At 59.3% G+C, this 17,880-nt stretch overlaps 1 protein-coding gene and 1 long non-coding RNA gene across 2 annotated transcripts in view; one reads left to right on the forward strand and one right to left on the reverse strand.

Moving 5' to 3' along the window:
• LAMA5 (laminin subunit alpha 5) overlaps positions 1-2,366 on the reverse strand; it is a 51,492-nt gene extending 49,126 nt beyond the window's left edge. Inside the window, exon 1 of the mRNA XM_036323531.1 lies at positions 2,115-2,366. Within this exon, the coding sequence (XP_036179424.1) occupies positions 2,115-2,366 (252 nt within the window). The remainder of the gene's footprint in view (positions 1-2,114) is intronic.
• A 202-nt stretch (positions 2,367-2,568) lies between these two features.
• LOC118663724 lies at positions 2,569-5,656 on the forward strand. The gene is made up of 4 exons (XR_004970119.1): positions 2,569-2,901; positions 3,034-3,152; positions 3,422-3,653; positions 4,840-5,656. It is a non-coding gene; the product is annotated as an uncharacterized LOC118663724 (long non-coding RNA).
• Positions 5,657-17,880: the final 12,224 nt, after the last annotated feature.

A 17,880-nucleotide genomic window follows, 5' to 3' on the forward strand; every position in this document is an offset into this window, starting at 1 on the left:
CCCCCATGTGGCATAAGATGGAGAGAAGGTGGCTGTATCTCCCTGGCACCACACCAACCCAATCAGAGACCAGGGCACTGAGCAGGCCCACTGTCCCCAGAGGAGAGGGTGGAGGTGCTGGGCAGTCCAGGGACTTGTCTAAGGTCCCATGGCTGTTCAGCTCATGTCCGTCTGGCCGCCAGTCTTCCTACCATGCCTCACCCCAGCGGCCTTGGAGCAGGTTCTAACCCCTGAGGCCACAGGCTTTTGGGGAAAGCTTTGGCGACTAGGCAAGCAGGCTGACACTTCTCGTTCAAGGCCAGCTCTGTGGCCCCTAACACCAGGGCTGCCACTGGTTGCCAAGCAGTCACTGTGTGAAAGATGGCTTCCCAGTCTCCAAATCGAGGTAAATGGGGCCCTCACACTGTGCCCATTTTACAGACGAGGAGACTGAGGTTCTGGGAGGAAAACCACGCAACTAAGGAAAGGTAGAGGACGGGGGCTTTGAGCCCTGCTCCAGGCTGCTCCTCTACCCAATGTGAGGGGGCACTGAAGGGCCCCTCCCTGCAGGGATCCATGCAACTGGCCCTCCTCAAGGGTCTGCCATCTGGGGCCAGGCAGCATGGGTGGGGAGGAGTGGTCTGGGGTTCAGAGGAAGCCAGGAGCGTCCACTACGGGAGTGGCAGAATCTCAGCTGAGCAGTGAGGAGGGGCAGTGGGGGCTGGCCAGGCCCCCTGGGGCAGCTTTGGAAACCCCCTTCAAGTTCCTTCCCTGGATCCAGCCCCTTTGACGTCAACCTGATGTGCCAGGGCCCGCAGTGGCCTTGGTTTTCATTGCTCACCCCAGCCAGGTCAGAGTCTGGTTGTGAGGCTTCCACAGGTGTCTGCACCTTTTCAGGCCTCAGTTTCCCCATTTGAAATGTGAGCGTGAGACCGCCTATCTCTGCTGTGCGGGGCTTAGAGGAGAGCATGCAGGTGAATGGAGGCATCAGAGGGAGGCAGCTCTCTGCCTGAGAATGGCTCTGCCACAGCAGGGTCCCCCCCCCAGCTCCTCCCTGCACTGCGGGGGCGGACAGGCAGAAGGGGAGAGCAGCAGAGGGGGAGGGCGGGCAGAAGGCGGGCAGTGAAGGCTCCTTCATCACCCACCGCAGCTACTCCCCCATCTTCCTCCCCTCCCCCAGCCTCTCCCACCAGGAAGGTGGTGGCCTGGACCTCCTCCTGGAGGAGACGCTCAGTTTACATCAGCCCTGGGGACCCCAGACTCGTCTTAAGGCTCCGCAGGAATGGAAAGATGAGCTTAGCACAGGGTGTCAGGGACCCCGAGAGCAGACCCTACCTGCTCCCCCAGGGCAACCCCAGGAGCCTCACAGGACCCCAGCCCTCAACCTGCCCTGAGGGCCTTGGCAGCCCTGCTTCCCTGGGGAGAGGGGTCCTGAGAGGGGCACCTAACCCACTCCCCACCTGCAGGCTCCTGGCTTGGGAGGGCACGCCCTGCCCAGGGTCTTCCCCCGAGGACTCCCCCACCTGTGGGCAGAGATGCCGCCCGCACTGAGCTCCTGTTCCCCTCCCGTCAGAAACCCAGCTGTTTGCCACCTCCTCCACCGCCAGGTCCCCACCAAGTCCCCAGACGCCCAGGAGGGACGGCTTTTCCCTGTGCAGCGCAGGGAGAGCCTCCGGGGGTCCGGCCCCTCCCGCCCGGCCCAGTGCCTTCCGGACGCCAGCAGCAAGTTCCAGCTCGTCCTGGGGGAAGGCGGACCGGCTCCGCCCTCCCCACGGGCCGCGCCGGCCGCTGCCAAGTCCCACCTCGCCCGCATCCCGGGACTCGGGCGGCCAAGGACTGGGCACCAGCCCGCCCCCTCCGCTCCGCAGTCCGCGCCCGGACGCTACGTCCCGCCTTCCCGGGGGGCGGGGGGCGATGGGAACACGCAGTTCTCTGGCACAGACTGAATGGCCGAGTTGGGGGTCCCGTCTGTTCTCTGCAATGTGGAACCGGAGAGTCGGGGCGGGACGCGGGGCTTCCGTCCGCGCCGGGGCTCTCCCTGGCCCGGGGTGCTCCCCGCCAAGTCAGCCTGGAGTGGCAGAGTCCGAACCCGGGCGCACCCCGCCCGCGGCGACCCTGCCCCCGCCCGCGCTCACCTGGATGGTCTGGTTGGGGTCCCCGCCGGCCACGGGGCCCCCCACCAGCTTGCAGTAGAGGTCCTCGGTGGGGCGCGGGGAGCCGCGCGCCGGGGCCTCCTCGCCGCAGGTGGCCGAGGCGGCGATGCGGGCTCCCTCGGCCAGATTGAAGTAGGGCGGGTGCAGGCTGAGGTCGCCGCCCGCCCGCGCCGCGCCCAGCAGGGCCAGCCCGACCAGCAGCAGCGGCGGCGGCGTGCGGCGCGACCTCCCCATCTCGCAGGTCCGGGCCGCGCTCGTTCGGGGACTGCGCGCCGCGGGAGCCCCGTGGGGTATGAGCGCGGGGCCAGCCGGCTCGCTCCGCCCGCGGACGTCAGGCCCCGCCCCAGCCCGCCCGGGCGCTGGAGCCCCGCGCCCCGGGGACGGAGAGGGGGAGGGGGAGGGGGAGGGGGAGGGGGAGGGGCGGCCGGCGGCCTTAACCCTTCCGACCCCGGCCGGTCGGCCCCCGGAAGGGGCACCTGCTGGCCCCGGGCCAGGCCCAGGCCCCCCAGGGCGTGACTCGGGTCCCAGGCGACATCCCCGCGCCCGCCCGGCGGGTCCCAGACTAGGGACTCCGCTCTTTGTTTCCATAACTTCGGGCACCTCTGGGCGGCCGAGCGCACCCGGCGGCTCGGGCTCAGGCGGGGCCGCACGATCTCGCATCGCCCCGCGTCCAGCCCGGGGCGTCTGTCCTTCAACGACTCAGCGCGTCCCCGCCCGCACCCCCAGAACCGCACAGCGTCCCCAGCGACGACCACACGGAATCCTAGACGTTTGTATACACTCCCCCCACCCCAGTTGGACGGGGTGCCCTCCGGAGCCCCCCCGCGCAGCCTCCCTGCTCCCCCAGGCCGGTTTTCGGGTTATTTCCCTCATACCGCCCCATGTCTTCCCCATCCTGCAGGTGTGTGAGAAGGTGCTGTCTGCTCCATGTGTGTGGCCGTGGTGGGGTCCTGGAGGGAACCCCATTGGCAGAGGGACAGAGAAACCCCATTGCAGATCCATGCTTCCCTGGGGTATCAGGTCAGATTCATACCCCCCCCCCCCCCCCGCGGTTTGGTAAAAGTGTATTCAAACAAGGAAATGGACCAGGAGGGCTGGACCCCGCCCCGCAAACAATGCAGGAAGGGTGCTCATGGCCTGGTGGGTGCAGGAAGCCTGGAGGACATGTACTGAGCACCTGCTGTGCGGGTGGGGGGCGTGGGAACCTGCCCTTGTGCCAGGCAGTGCCTGTGCTTGGGGACAATGTGGGCCAGGCTGAACCCTCCCGCTCAGGGCCATTCCCTGTCCAGGGAGGGCACTGGAGGACGCCCAGGAAACCGGACAAAACCCAGAGGCCAAGCTGGGATTTTGTCCCAGCTGTTTCTGCGTTTGGGAGGCTCCTGACCCAAATCCGCCTCAAGGGAAGCTCGAGGAGGTGGGGATGGGGCCGCAGCTTTGGGCTGGCAGCTCCCCCCATTCTCTGAGCCAGGCCAGCCCGGCGTCTGTCCCACGTGAGACCTTCTGGACAGTCCTGGGGGCCAGGTGAGTTCGTGGGGCCACATCCTGCTGGTCCTGGTGGGGGTCCTGCCCCCCTCCCCACAGCTGCTCCGGGAAGCTTGCACCACCTTTGGCATCTTCCTGGCTGACCCCCATCCCCAGCCTCCTGCAAATCCTGAATCAGGGGGGCTTAGGAATTGGGAAACAGGCAGTGGGAACGACCCTCCCTACCCTCTCCCTCTCCAACTTCTTAACTCTGTAACTTCACTTTTGTTCTCCACCTGGGGGTGGGGGCGAGGAGAAGAGGCAGCTAGTTCCCTTTGCGGAAGCTCAGGGTGGGGGAGGGCCGGCTCAGAGGGTGGGCAGGAGACCTGGAGGAATCTGGAGTCACCAGACAGGCCGGCCGGGGTAATTTATGATCCCTTGCAAAGGACAGCTGCCTCCAGGCGTAGTGGCCCAGGATGGGGGATTTGACCTGCCTCACCCTCCCTCCCTCCCCGAACCCCCCCATCACAAACACCACAGCAGTACACTCCTGCCCCCAGCACCTCCATGATAGCGAGGGACCCTGGCAGTCTAGAGGCTGGGAAACCTGCCCTGATCTAAGCTTCCCAATATCCCTGGAGGCGCCAGTGGGCAGAGGTGGTGGGTGGGCTCCCTCTGAACCCCTAGGGGCCAGGTCTCCACCCACCGCCCAAGAGCAGGAGGGGCGGGTGGCTGCTGAGAATGTGCTGAGTCCTAGCGCCCGGCTGGAGGAGGGTTCATCACAGCTGCCAGGGAGCAACTGATGGCTGTGGGAGGTGGGGCGGCAAGAATGTGGTGCCCACCCTCTGCCCCCACTGTGTGCCTGTGTGTCCAGCCAGGGAGGGGACAGCATGGAGAATGGGGGCGTTGAGGGGAGGGGTGCTGGGGAGGGGAGGCCCATTGCTGCCCACTGTCACCCCTGCTGCCCAAGTCATCCCCAAGTGCCCAGCGAGTGTGTCTCCCGCCTTCCTCACACTCTCGGGCCACAGTCACCTTTCGTATTAAAAACTGGAAAACTGAGGCCAAAAGGTCCAGGGGTGAGTCAAGAGCACAGAGTTAGCCACTCACGGCCTCCCCCAGATTCCTGGCACTCCCCCCAGATCAGGTAGCCCAGTGTTCTGTCCTAATGCCCAGCAGAGGCACTCCCAGTCCTGGGGCAGGGGTGCCCCAAGGAATCCTGTTTTCTTCCCCTTCCCCACTGCAATAGCACCCCAGGAGCCCCTGCTGCCCATCTGTGGGGGCAGGTGTGGGACCTGCAGGCCAAGCCCCGGCTCACCTGGCTCAGCCAGAGGCCCTCCAGGAAGCAGCTCCGCCAGGCGCCCACTGCTCCGCACACAGCGTACTAGTGCACACGAGGACTAACAGGTGGCTGTGCCGGCCTCAGGCCCCAGGCCCCAGCTGTCCCTGGGCCCTGCACCCTGAGAGGAGCATGTCGAAGCCGGGCTGTGCAGTGTGGCGTGAGGAGGGAGCCGAGGCTTCCTGGCCTGTGTTTGTCTCAGAGGAAGGCGGCGAGGGAGCTGGTGCTGTGGTTTGAAGCAGTGGGGCCATCCCCTTCCTGGTGCCCTTCCAGGGAACCCAGCAGGCAAGCGCATCTACCCGCAGGGCACAGAGAAGCAGGTGCTCCCAAGGCTGACCGGTGGCTGGCACTGGAAGCCCCAGGGGTGGAGGACCACATTAGCCGGGTCCCTGAGAACTCTCAGCTGGAAGCAGCCTCATCAGGTTGTATACCCAGCATGTCAAACGCAAAGGCGACCATGGGCCCAATAAACAAGGTGTAAGGGTACATGGGCCGCAAGAAAAACAAAAGCTTCCATTTTCGTAGAAATGTAGGTTTATGTCAATAGGGACATGCTGAATACAAAGGGCTGAAATAAATGAGCCATCGTCAGCATAAAATAACAGAACAGGGACTCTTTCCCCCTCCCCACGTGGGAGTCTGTACTTGTTCTTCAGTAAATTTCCACCTTTGCTATAAAAAAAATTAGAACATTTTAATAGAAATTAATCTTTCTTGAACATTAACTTACCAGACACTGAATAACTGCACAGATTAATAAGTGTAACGCAAATAAACCTATTTTTCTTGTTCTCCGAAAGCGAAATATTTCCTGTTGCGCACACCAAACAAGTCAGGGCAAGGCTAATGACGTGGCCATCGGCCGCTAAAATATTCTCTGCTGGTATTAGTGGAGAGAAATGACGCGCCTGCGCGTACGGGAAATGAATGCAACATGATTATAGTCATCAGTCATTAGTGAACGTTGTACTTTGTTATTAATAATTATGTATAACAGGATATTGTAAAAATTATGTTACGAAATTTTTATTAAAACGTTTCTTACATACCGTTATATTGGTTGGGCCGCAAAAATACTCCTTGTGGGCCGCATGCAGCTCGCGGGACGCGAGCTTGATAGGCTTGGCCCAGCAGGAGGGGCGCTCTCCCGCCTCTGCTGGCCGCTGCGGAGCTGGAGCCTCCCATGGCCCTCGGCTGGCACGGTTCCCTATGGGAGCCAGCCCAGCACCCGGGACTCGGGGCCTAGGCCTGAGGCCCAGCAGGAGGCCCAGAGCAGCAGCTGGACCCCTCCCAGGCCAGGCACCCCTACCCTTGTGGTCTGCCACCCATCCCCCTACCCGAGGGCTGCTGTCCTCAGACGAAGGGGGTCAAGGGAGATCCCTGGTTTTTAGCAGAAGGACGATCGGGGACAGGCCCCTGTTGCTCTGGAAGGAGTCCTGCCTTCCCCTCCCTGCTGCTGTCTGGACTCGGCCACCTTTGGGCTATACTCAGCTTCCAGGGCATGAGGTCCTGGGAAACCTTAGAGGCCACCAGGTCAAGGATCAGACAGTTTGACTCACACACTGCCTGGCCACAGCCCCTCCTCTGGGAGCCTTGCGGCCTCTGTGTCCCTGATCCTCAGGCTTCCTGATGGGGGGAGGGGCACAGACAGGCCTAGGTGTGCTCCGGTGCCAGAGGCCTGGGCTGGCCAGCCCGGTCCCAGGTCCTGGACTCTCCGCAGAGGTCCCCCAAAGCTGCCTTCCCCGACGTGGTCACCTTCCCAACAGGCATCCTGGCCGGGCAGGCCGGGCCTATAGAAAGCACGAGCACCTGGGCTGCTCAGGAACATGGGGCTTGTGGCTCCCGATGGGGTGATCAGCCTGACGTCAGTGCAGATACCGGAGTCCAGAGGCCAGGGTCCAGCTTGGATGCCCTCTCCCCTGGCTCAGTGCCTCCCTCCCAGGGCTGAGTGTTGGAGAGCCCCCTCCCCGCTGACACGGGGACCCTGGATCTGTGGAGACTGGAGGAATCAGAAGTCGCCATGGTCAGGCTGTCCCTGGTGGACTGGAACCCTTTTGATAACAGCTCCAGGGGCTGAGTGCCTGCTGGGCTGGCCGCGTGCCTCCCCCAGGCAAACTGGGCTCCTGTTTGGCTTCAGATGAAAGCCAGGCCCCTGGCTGCGCTCAGCTCTGCCCCCGCTTCTGGTCAGCCCTTGCCTGAGGACCCTCCAGTCCTGGGCCTGGTTACCTCCACCCTGAACACAACAGAGCTCCTCTCCCCCGCCCCCACCCGCCCCCCGCCTTGACGTAAGAAATGTCCAAACCTGCAGAGAATTTTTATGAGATTTATTTGAGCCAAACATGACATTGCCAGGAGACAAGATCTCAAATGCTTCCCAGAAATGACAGTTTTCCAGCTTCTTTTATGCATTTAAATTAAGGAAGAAACGTCCTGTGGGTGGGAGTGCAGGGTAGTTCAGTTCCGAGCACTCTGTGTTTTAGAAGGAGGGTCAAAGGCACATTTCAAAGGTGTGTGAACCCAGATGTACAGAGACACCGGACGGGCTGGCTTCAGACAAAGAATGCGTTTTATGCCTGGGGCACGATGACCCAACACCACACCTGCCCAGTTAGGGATTTATGATCATCTCACCTTGTAACTTCTTTTCTGTAGACCCCCTTTTTTGGTCCACACTCCTTTGTCTGGCCACCTCCCTCTCTCCCCGCCCCTGTTCTGGGCCCGCCAGGCATCTCCCCAGCGAGCCCATGTCAAGTCCTCTGCAAGTGCAAAGGGCTGGTCCCACAACAGGCTGCTCTTAGGACCCAGCCCCATGCCCCTCCCTGGACGGGGCGCATCAGGGCACCTCCCAGCACCTTACTGGGTTGTGAAGTTGGGAGTCCAGGCCTCCTGATTCCAGATCCCCCATATGTCGCTGTGTGTCCACACCAGTACCCCACCCCATCCTTGCCACCTTCCCAATCCATACTCCAGCCCTGGAGGGAACAGGCAATGTGTGGGGACTCTCCAGCACAGAGGCAGCCCCAGGCCTGGCCTGCCCACCCTCCTCTCTCATGGGACCTGAGCTCCTGTAGGTCCCTTCCCACGCCTGGTCCTTGGCGGCCTGGCCAAGCTCTGGTTCCCGTGGGGGGCAGGGTAAGGGTTCTGCAGCTTTTCCACGAGGTGCCCACAGACGGCCTTATATGGCCAGGAGGGCTCCAAGCCCAGCAAGAATCTGATCTCAGGAAGGGCAGGGATGGGACAGGACGGGCTGTGGGTGAGTGATGCCTGGATTGCCGCCATCGGCCCCCAACCCCAGCCTCTGTCCTCAGTGCCTTCGAGGGGCCAGATTAGCCCTGACCCCTTGCCAACTTTGGATCTGCAGCTCCCCAGGCCTGGCCCTGCTGGGGCTGCCATGGCCATGAGTGCAATTTGAGATCAGCCTGCCCCTCCTGGCACCACACAAACCACACAAATGCCCAGCAGGTGTGGCCCTCCTGCCCACCACTGGCCTGGGGCCAGCAGCAGCCGGGGGCGTGCCTTGACCAGCCAGGCCACTTGCCCTGAGCAAGTCGTCTCCCGCCTTGGCTGCTTCCTCAGAGCAGCACCAGACAGCTGGCCCGGGCTCTGCTGGGACTCAGCTCCCCACAGCACACTGCCCAGCTCCCCCTCCCCCTCCCAAGCCCTCCCCTTCCTTCCAGCTCTCCACTGCTCTGTCTCTGCCTTCCCCTCTCTTGTCTGCATTCGCTCCCTGTCTCTCCGTCTCTCCCCGCAGCTGCCCTAGATTAGCCAAGCTCAGCCACTCCCTCCCCCAAGTCTGGCCTCTGAGTACCTGTGTCTTCTGGGCATTTGGAGAAGGGACTTGTTTCTGATGAGGGGCAGCAGCCTGGTCACAGAGCCACTTCCTGCCAGGCTTTCCCACCCGCCTGCCTGGGGAGCTCTGGCCGCAGGGCCCCAGCTCCTGGGTACGTGCCCAGAAGAGGCGTGAATGAGTGCCCAAAACTTATATGTGACTGTTCATGGCAGCGCTGTTTCTAACCACCGCAGTGGAAGCAGCCAGTGTCCATCAGTGGGCAAGGGGTGGGTAGATCCCTACATGCCCCTAGCTGCCCCTTTCCTGCTCCACCCTCAGCTGCACCCGTGGGGGCGGAGAGAACAGCTTCAACCTCCTGATGGGGAAACTGAGGCTCAGGGCCCTTCAGCGGGGAGGCCGGCTCCTGGAGGAGGCTGCCAGGGACCAGGCGGCTGGTGCACCTCGGTCACTGCCTCTCCCAGGTGTCGAGAGGGAGGCTCAGCCAGGCTGAGCCCACCTCAGACAGGATTGTGCGTGCCGGGTGGGAGCTGTGGGGCCAGGCTCAGGTGGGAGCGGGTGCCTGGCGAGCCTTCAGGTGGAGATGGTGGAGGCACTTACCTCAGGCGCCCGTGGACCACCCACACAGCCCGCTGCATCGTGCTTCCTGTGACCAACAGGGAGGCATGGGCCTGTGTTTAGGGCAGTGGTTCTCAACTTTCTGGCCCTTTAAATACAGTTCCTCATGTTGTGACCCAACCATAAAATTATTTTCATTGCTACTTCATAACTGTAATGTTGCTACTGTTATGAATCGTAATGTAAATATCTGATATGCAGGATGGTCTCAGGCGACCCCTGTGAAAGGGTCGTTCGACCGCAAAAGGGGTCACGACCCACAGGTTGAGAACCGCTGGTTTAGGGCCATGGTGAACCCAAGACAGCCAACCCTAAACCAGGAAATGACTCAGTCTGCTAGGGGTCCCTGTGGTCTGCAGAGGTGGCTGCCACGGCCCCTCCAGCCCTTGGGGAGCGCCTGCTGGGCCCCCGTCCCTGTGTGGGCCAGCCTGCTGGCTCCTCCCTGGAGGCCTGACAGTGAACCCCCCTGCCCCCAGGAGGCCTGACTGGGGTTCCCCAGGGGTCCCCAGTGATTCAAGTACAGCCCCAACCACTCCCATCTACTGTCACCCCAATTTCATAAAAGGAGGGCCCAGGACACCAGAAAGGGGGAGAGGCATAGAGGTCCACCTAGGCTGGGCTGGCCTGGGAGCCCCCATCCTGCCCACCCATCTGGGAGCCTCCAGCTCCATTGGGCTGGCAGGGAGGAGAGGGGTGGGCCAGGTGGCCTCCCTCCAGGATACCCTCCCCCCACCCCCTGCACTCATAGAGGGGGTGAGCTCAGCTCCAGACTTCTGTTTGCCTCAAGTTTCAACATTTACAAAACATTGGTCCTGGGCTCTTCTGGAGAGACACTTCCTGGGGGAGTGTAAACATGTGGGCTCAGAGGCTTGTTGTCCTAAAAGACGATTGAAACCTGTAAAGAATTTTTGTGAGTTTATTTGAGCCAAACTGTCAGCAGACAGTTTGGGAAGCAGAACCTCAATGAATTGAGATAGTGCTCCGGAGAATGGCGGGTTACATCTGTATTTATACATTGCACTCAAAGGAAGGGATGTAGGTGGGTTACATGAAATCCACTGGTGACAGACTAGAGAGGCGGGAGGAAGCAAAGCGGGGAAAGCCCTGGAATCGAATAAAAAGTAAAATGATGGACACATACTTAGGTGGGTGCAGGAACAATTAACATGATGATGAAGGAATCTGTGGTCTCTGTCCTGGCGCCCAGCACATTAGGTTGTGCCCCAGGGGGTCCAGAAAAAGGGAAGTTACAAGTTACCCAGACATCTTAAGGATATGTTACCATAGATGCAAAAAGACACACAGGCTCAGTTAAGGTAAAAGCTGACCTTGTCAGGGAAGATACTGGCCTAGGACGTAACTGCTCACCATCACTGCTTTTAAAGTTTAATTTCAGACCATCCTTTGTGGTTACTTTAGGTCTCTGAGTTTGAAGACTGCCATGCAGGCCTCCCCTGAGCTTGTCAGGTTCGCATGTGGCCCCTTCATCCCCAGGCTCCTCCAGGCCCCTCCTGGGCACCAGTGGGGGGTGGGGTGGGGGGCGGGCTCTGGGGTCTAAAGCTGAGAGTTCCCAGCTCCCTGGGCTTGGTCTTGCCATGTGCTCTTGCCTGGGCCCCGAGCAAATGAGCTCTTTTCCTGCCTCACCTCCACCATCTGACTTTGGCCCTTTGGCCACATGCCACCCTGTGCCAAACAGCCAGTGCCCTCAGGCCTGGGCTAGGCCAGTGCTAACGGGCACCCCCTAATGTCCTGCTCACAGACGGGGAGCCCGAGGACCCGAGAGGCTCTGCCCCTGAGTGACACTGCTCCCGGCTGGCCAGGAGCTCTGCTGATGACCACACAGGCCTTACCTGCAAGGTGCTCAGCTCCCAGCCCGGAAGGTCTGTGGCGGCTGGGCCTGCACCCACACGCTCTCTAGCAGAGGCTGACCTGAGTGTCCCCAGCCAGGCCCGAGGCCCCTGTTCCAGGCACTGCAGGAGCTGACACAGACTGCCTTCCCGCCTCGTCTCTGCCAGGAATGCGCGAGCCTCCCACCGCCTGCCCACCCAGGGAGGAAAGCAGCAGAGGCCCTGGAGCTGGGCCCTGGGGGAGAGGGTAGTGCAGAGCCCACCTCCTGAATTGCCCAGGCCAGCACCAGACCCACCTGCCCCCTGCCCTCACCCCAGTGTGCCTGGCACCCCCAGTCTTCTCCTCAGGGCTGGTCACTGCATGACACTGTCTCCTCCTCAGAGAGGCCTTCAGCTGGGTCATCACCCTCAGAGCCCCAGGCCAGGCACCATGGGCATTCTAGGCTGAGGCCTCCCTGCTGGCTGTCCCGGGCCCTGTCGGGTAGGGTACTGAGCAGCATTCCTGGCTTCCACCCCTTCGTGGCCAGTAGCATCATCCCCTCCCCCAGGGTGACAGCTGGGCATTGCCGTGTGTCCTGGGGAGCCGCCCAGGTGAGACCTGCTGCCCCAGACCCTCCTGAGATGAGATGTGTATTGTCCTCTTCCCCGGGCCGTGGGCACCCTGGGGACAGGACAGCCTCTGGCCTCACACAGCCTCCTGCCCACAGCCACCTGCACGGCCACAGCGGGTGGAGGGGTGGCGACTGCCTGGCTGGGCCCTGCTGGCACCCAGGGCCTCAGAGCCCCCACACTTGCAGAGCTGGTGGGGGGGGAAGCTGCCGGGAGCCAGAGGAGCTGGGCGGGGTGGGGCCAGCCAGACAAGCCCGGCCAGGTCCGCTCACCTGGGGCAGGAATTTGGGTGCAAACCTTTGCCTCTGGGCATGTTCCAGCAGCTACTGACACCTGGCTGGCTTGGGGCCCAGAGAACAGGCCCTGTCACTACCCAGGGGCCTGAGGAGTAGGGCCACCTCCTCCTCTGGTCCCCACTCAGGGATCACCAGGGATGGGAGGGGAGATGGGAGCTCTAACCACTGCCCCTGACGCTCCTGAAGTCCCCTCACTCCCCTCCTCGCAGTTCAGCCCTGGGTGGCGGGATCCTCTGCAGCATCTTACCCTCCACCCGGAGCCCGAGGCTGGGTTTAATCTCCCCCTGCACCCTAGCACTGTGACTTTGGGGAGCCACTTCCTCTCCCTCAGCCTGTTTCTACTCTGTAACATGGGTTCATTAGCTACCTCCTCATGGGGTTGCCATGGTCCTTCTTGACGGGGCCTCACCAGGTGCCAGGCCGGTGGTCAGGACCTCCCCAGGGCCTCAGTGGCCCCCAGCAGGCTGCCATGTGGCCACTGGGCACACCCGTTCCTATGAGCCCTGTGACCTCAGGCTCTGACATGTGGCGCCAGGGCTGCTTGCTGACTGGCAATGCTGCGTATTCCTCCACGGGCAGGAAGAACCAGGCCTGAGACGTATCCCAGGTCACCTCCCAACAGGCTGGCAGACCAACCGGCAGACCGAGCAGCAGCAAAGGGCTGGGCATGAGTCGCTCCCCTGCGTGCACCTGTCCCTAGGCACAGACAGGATGCGGCCTTTCAGAGCCACCTGCCCTGACAAGGCCCCTAGCTGCCCCTTTCCTGCTCAACCCTCAGCTGCACCGTGGGAGCGGGGAGAACAGCTTCAACCTTCTGATGGGGAAACTGAGGCTCTGGGCCCTTTCTGCCCAGGGTCAGTGATTAGCCTGGAGCCAGGACATGGGCTCATTCTGTGGGGTCAGCTAGGGGCGCCTGGCTGGCCCGGCCTTGGGGTGGAGGCGGGCCTTGCTGCTGGTGTCTGCAGCCTGTCCCTTGGACCTGCAGCTCCACTGGGTTTGGCTGAAATGTCTTGGCCTCCGGCCAGCAAGGCCAGCCCTTGGAGTGTCTGCTGGGACAAGCCGGCTGGACACACTGTGTGCTTCTGGGATGGAAGTGCCTCCTGTCCTGTCACTAGGCTCAGTCCTCTGGCCAGTCACCATGGAGAAGTCAGAAGATGGGGGTCTTGGGTGTTTCCCACCTCACAGTGTCTCTGCTGGGGGGACCCAGGCAGGGATCTCTGTTGGCTGGCCATCCAGGTGGACTCCGTGCACAGGCCAGGCCCTGGATGCCCAGCCCCCAGCACCTTCACCTGTAACCTGGGAAGGATCCACAGGAGCTGAGTGGGGGAGGGGACTGGCCCATCCAGATCCCGACCCAATGCCCGCGAAGTCAGTAGTGGGCCCCGCCTGCCTGGTGGACACGGATGTGAAAATTCAGCGATGGGACACCTGGGGTTTGTGCTCTTTATCACGTGTGGGTCATATCTCAATGAGAAAATCTAACCAAGTACAATGAATAAGGTAGTAAAATAGAGCGGAACAAGATGCTGGCCCGGCTCCTTGGCTCCCTGGTTCCCTGGGGCGAGTAAGGCTGCTGATGGCCCCGCTCCCCTCAGGCCTGACCCACGTGTGTCCTTGAGCCTCACCCACACTGGGAAGGACCAGTGATGCCTGCATCCCTCACACCAGAGGACAATCCCAAATAACCCCTGGGGGGGCAACGGTCCAGGACCTGCTGGAGGACGGCTGGCTGAAGCCTGTGCGCTCCCACCCTCCACAGTGCCCTCTGGGGTGAGGCTCTGTCAAAAGCAGGGCAGGCCAGGAGCCACTTCCTCTTCCTCAGCCTCTGCTCCTGTGGAGGTCGGCGTGGGTGGAAGCCTGTTCCGAGGCTCTGATCCACCAGTCACCCTGGGCCCCCGCCCAGGCCTGGAAGGAAGTTTCCTCACTTGGAGCGGTTCCCTTCCACACACAATGCGCTTTAGGCTGGCCTGGTCCTGCCTGGCCCCGAAACAGCTGATCTGGGAGGAGGAGGGAGCCTCCCCTAGAATGCACAGGCACCTCCTACCGGTCTGTGAGGTGAGCCCAAAGATGGTGCTGAGAAAGTGCAGGGGGCCACACACTCCAACCAGATCTTACCGGCCACTGTCACCTGCCTAGGCAGTCTGAACGGGGACCTGCATGAGATTGGGGTAGTTACAGTGCAGCTCCTATAGTCAACAGCCCAGGATTCAAATATACTCATGTGACCTGGGGCCACACATAATAGCAATACTGACTGTGATGGTGATGATGGTGATGCTGATGGTGATGGTGGATGATTATGGTGATGATGGTGATGGTGGGTGATTATGGTGGTGATGATGGTGATGATGATGATGGTGATGGTGATGATGCTGGTGGTGATGATGGTGATGCTGATGGTGATGGTGGGTGATTATGGTGGTGATGATGGTGATGATGATGATGGTGATGGTGATGATGGTGATGATGGTGATGATTGTGAAGGTGATGGCAATGATGGTGGTGGTGATGATAGTGAACGTGATAGGGATGGTGGTGGTGGTGATGATGGTGATGGTGATGATGGTGATGATTGTGAAGGTGAAGGCAATGATGGTGGTGGTGATGATAGTGAACGTGATAGGGATGGTGGTGGTGGTGGTGATGATGGTGATGGTGATGAAGGTGATGGTGAGTGCTACCACACTGAGCACCTACTGAGTGCCACACCAATTCTGAGCCCTGCCTGTGTTAACGCATTGAGTGCAGATGGCCCAGCACTGTGGGATGGTTCTATTACCATTGTCCCAACTTCGCAGCTGGAAGGAGGAGGCAGTCAAATAATTTGTCCAAGGTCACACAGCCAAAAGGCAGAGGGAGCATAGGAGCTTCACCTATAATCCAATGTGATATTGGCAGTCAAGGTTATGCAGAGCTTTGGGGTGGAGGGTGGGCAGGAAGAGGTGTATGCTCTGGAGTGGATGAGGGGGCATTCAGGGACCATGTCTAGGACGACCCTGCTGAACAGCTACTACTCTGAGCCTCTGGGGCTGCCCTGGAATCTGCAAAAAGGGCTCAGCTCAACAGTGCCTTCCAGTGCCAGGTCCTCCTGCCCACCATGCCCTTTGCACCACCTGGCCTCTGGCCCTTTCCCAACCCACCAGCAAGGGGCTAGGGACCTAGAGCCGGAGGAAGGTGGCTCAGCCCCCTTCAGCTAACAGGGAAATAGGCAGGCAGCAGGGCTGCGTGCAGGGCCAGGTGTGCTCTTGGATGGGTGGTAGTGGCTGCTGGCGACAGTGTGGGCAGGACGTGGGGATGTTATCTCCTAGCTACCAACACCTGGCAGTCTGCTGCTCACCCGTCCCCTACGGTTGCCAGGAGGCCCTGCTGCTGAGACCCTCCCCCGCTCCCTTCAAGGGACCACTTGTTCCTGTTTGTGTGATCCGGACTTTGGACAACAGGGTTTCTCAAAGAAGGGCTCCTCCAGACTTCATGGCCCAAGAGTGGGGAGCAGTTTCCCTTCAAAGAACTTGGCCTTGGGACCCTGCTCCAGGCAGAGAATATCATGATGCCTCGTGTGTGTGTCCTATATTTTGAATTGTTTTTTAATGTGGTAAAATATCTCTCTATATAAAACCCTAATATGCAAATAGACCAAACGGGGGAACAACTGAACAACTGGTCGCTATGATGTGCACTGACCACTAGGGGGCGCGTGCAGAACATGGCGAGATGGTGGAGCAGGTGAGCAGGGGCGCCAGACCAAGGCGAGGTGCTGGTCGCTGTCATTAGGGCGAGCCTCTAGTGCAGTGGTTAGCAAACCGCGGCTCTCAAGCCACATGTGGCTCTTTGGCCCCTTGAGTGTGGCTCTTCCACAAAATACCACATGTGGGCGCACACTTACAGTGCGATTGAAACTTCGTGGCCCATGCGCAGAAGTCGGTTTTCGGCCTGGGCGAGTCTATTTTGAAGAAGTGGTGTTAGTGTCATGATTTAATTTTATGGATAGTGTAAGGAATTTAATTTTATCAATAAATAATATCGATATCAAGTTTTATTCAATGTACCTATAGTTTAACTAAGACTTAAAACTTTAAGTAAAGTTTATTAAGTTAATTTTAGGGAACGTTGTGGAGTGAAAGAAGGATTGTCGAGGATTGAGAAAGGTATGTTGAGATGGGTTGGACATATAGAGAGGATAAACGAAAGGAGATAGACAAAGCAAGTACACAAGACGAGTGTGGATGGGAGAGTTGGAAGGGGTCGGCCTCAGCGAACGTACCTCAATCAGATTGAGGACGTTTTTAGCAAAGGCCAGCTTAGGAGTACCCTAATTAAGTTAATAACAATGTGCCTACCTATATAGTTTAAGTTTAAAAAATTTGGCTCTCAAAAGAAATTTCAATCGTCGTACTGTTGATATTTGGCTCTGTTGACTAATGAGTTTGCCGGCCACTGCTCTAGTGTTTACTGAAAATTCTTTGCTCCCATGCACTGCGGTCCTGCCGGGTGATCGCACCTGCTGCCGGCGGCTCTCACCCCGCTGCCGGTGCCCAGCGCTGATCGCTCAGTACTGCCAGTGGGTGTGAGTGGTGACTGACAGCCCCGATTGCCCGAGGGCTTCTTCACCTCCCCCTGCTCCTGAGGGGTGATCGGGGCAGCCGCCGCCACTCGCTCGCACCTGCGGACGGCACCGGCCCCAATTGCTCTGCGCCGTTAGCATGTAGGAGCAGCAGCAGCGGGAGCGGGGCTGCCAGCAGACAGGGGACCGGGGCTGTGGAGGGAGGGGCCGCGGAGGTTGGGCTGAGACCCGCCCCTAGTATATAATAAAATTTACCATTTTAACCACGTGTAAGTGCACAATTCAATGGTGTAAATACACCAATAATGTACTACCACCACCACCACCATTTCCAGAACTTTTTCATCCTGTAAAACTGAAACTCTGTCCCCATTAAACCCTCACTCTCCCTCCCTAGACACTGGCACCCACCCTTCTACTCTCTGATTTTGACAACTCTAAGCACCTCATAAATTGGAATCATGCAGCAATTGCCTTTTTTGTGACTTATTCCATTTAGCAAAATGTCAAGATCAATCCATATGCATGTGTCACAATTTTCTTCCTTTTTATGCTGAATAATATTCAATTTTATGTACTTATCACATTTTGTTTATCCATTCATCTGTTGATGGGCATGTGGTTGGCTTCCATGTTTTAGCTACTGTGAATAATGCTGCTGTGAATATGGCTGTGCAAATATCTGTTCATGTCTTTGCTTTCAATTCTTTTAGGTGTATACCCAGGTGCAGAATAGCCAGATCATATGGTAATTGTTTTTTTTAGGAACCTCCATGCTGTTTTACATCTGCACCATTTTATTCCCACCAACAATGCACCAGGGTTCTGATTTCTACACATCCTCACCAACAATTCCTGTGGTTTTTTAAAAAATAAATATTTTTATTGATTTCAGGGAGGAAGGAAGAGGGAGATAGAAACATCAATGATGAAGAGAATCATTGATCAGCCTGCAACCCAGGCATATGTATGTCCTGACCAGGAATCGAACTGTGACCTCCTGGTTCATAGGTCAACACTCAACCACTGAGCCATGTCAGCCAGGCTACTCCGTTTTTTTATTTTGTTATTCATACTAGAAGATATATGTTCCACTGATTTTCAGAGATTGTGGGAGGAAAAGAGGGAGGGACGGAGGGAGGGAGGGGAGAGATAGAAATATCAATGTGAGAGAGACGCATCAATTGAGTGCCTCCTGCATGCACCCTAACCAGGCCAGGATTGAACCTACAA

Source organism: Myotis myotis, unplaced genomic scaffold (genome assembly GCF_014108235.1).
Source record: "Myotis myotis isolate mMyoMyo1 unplaced genomic scaffold, mMyoMyo1.p scaffold_m19_p_9, whole genome shotgun sequence".
In the NCBI taxonomy this organism is placed as follows: domain Eukaryota; kingdom Metazoa; phylum Chordata; class Mammalia; order Chiroptera; family Vespertilionidae; genus Myotis; species Myotis myotis.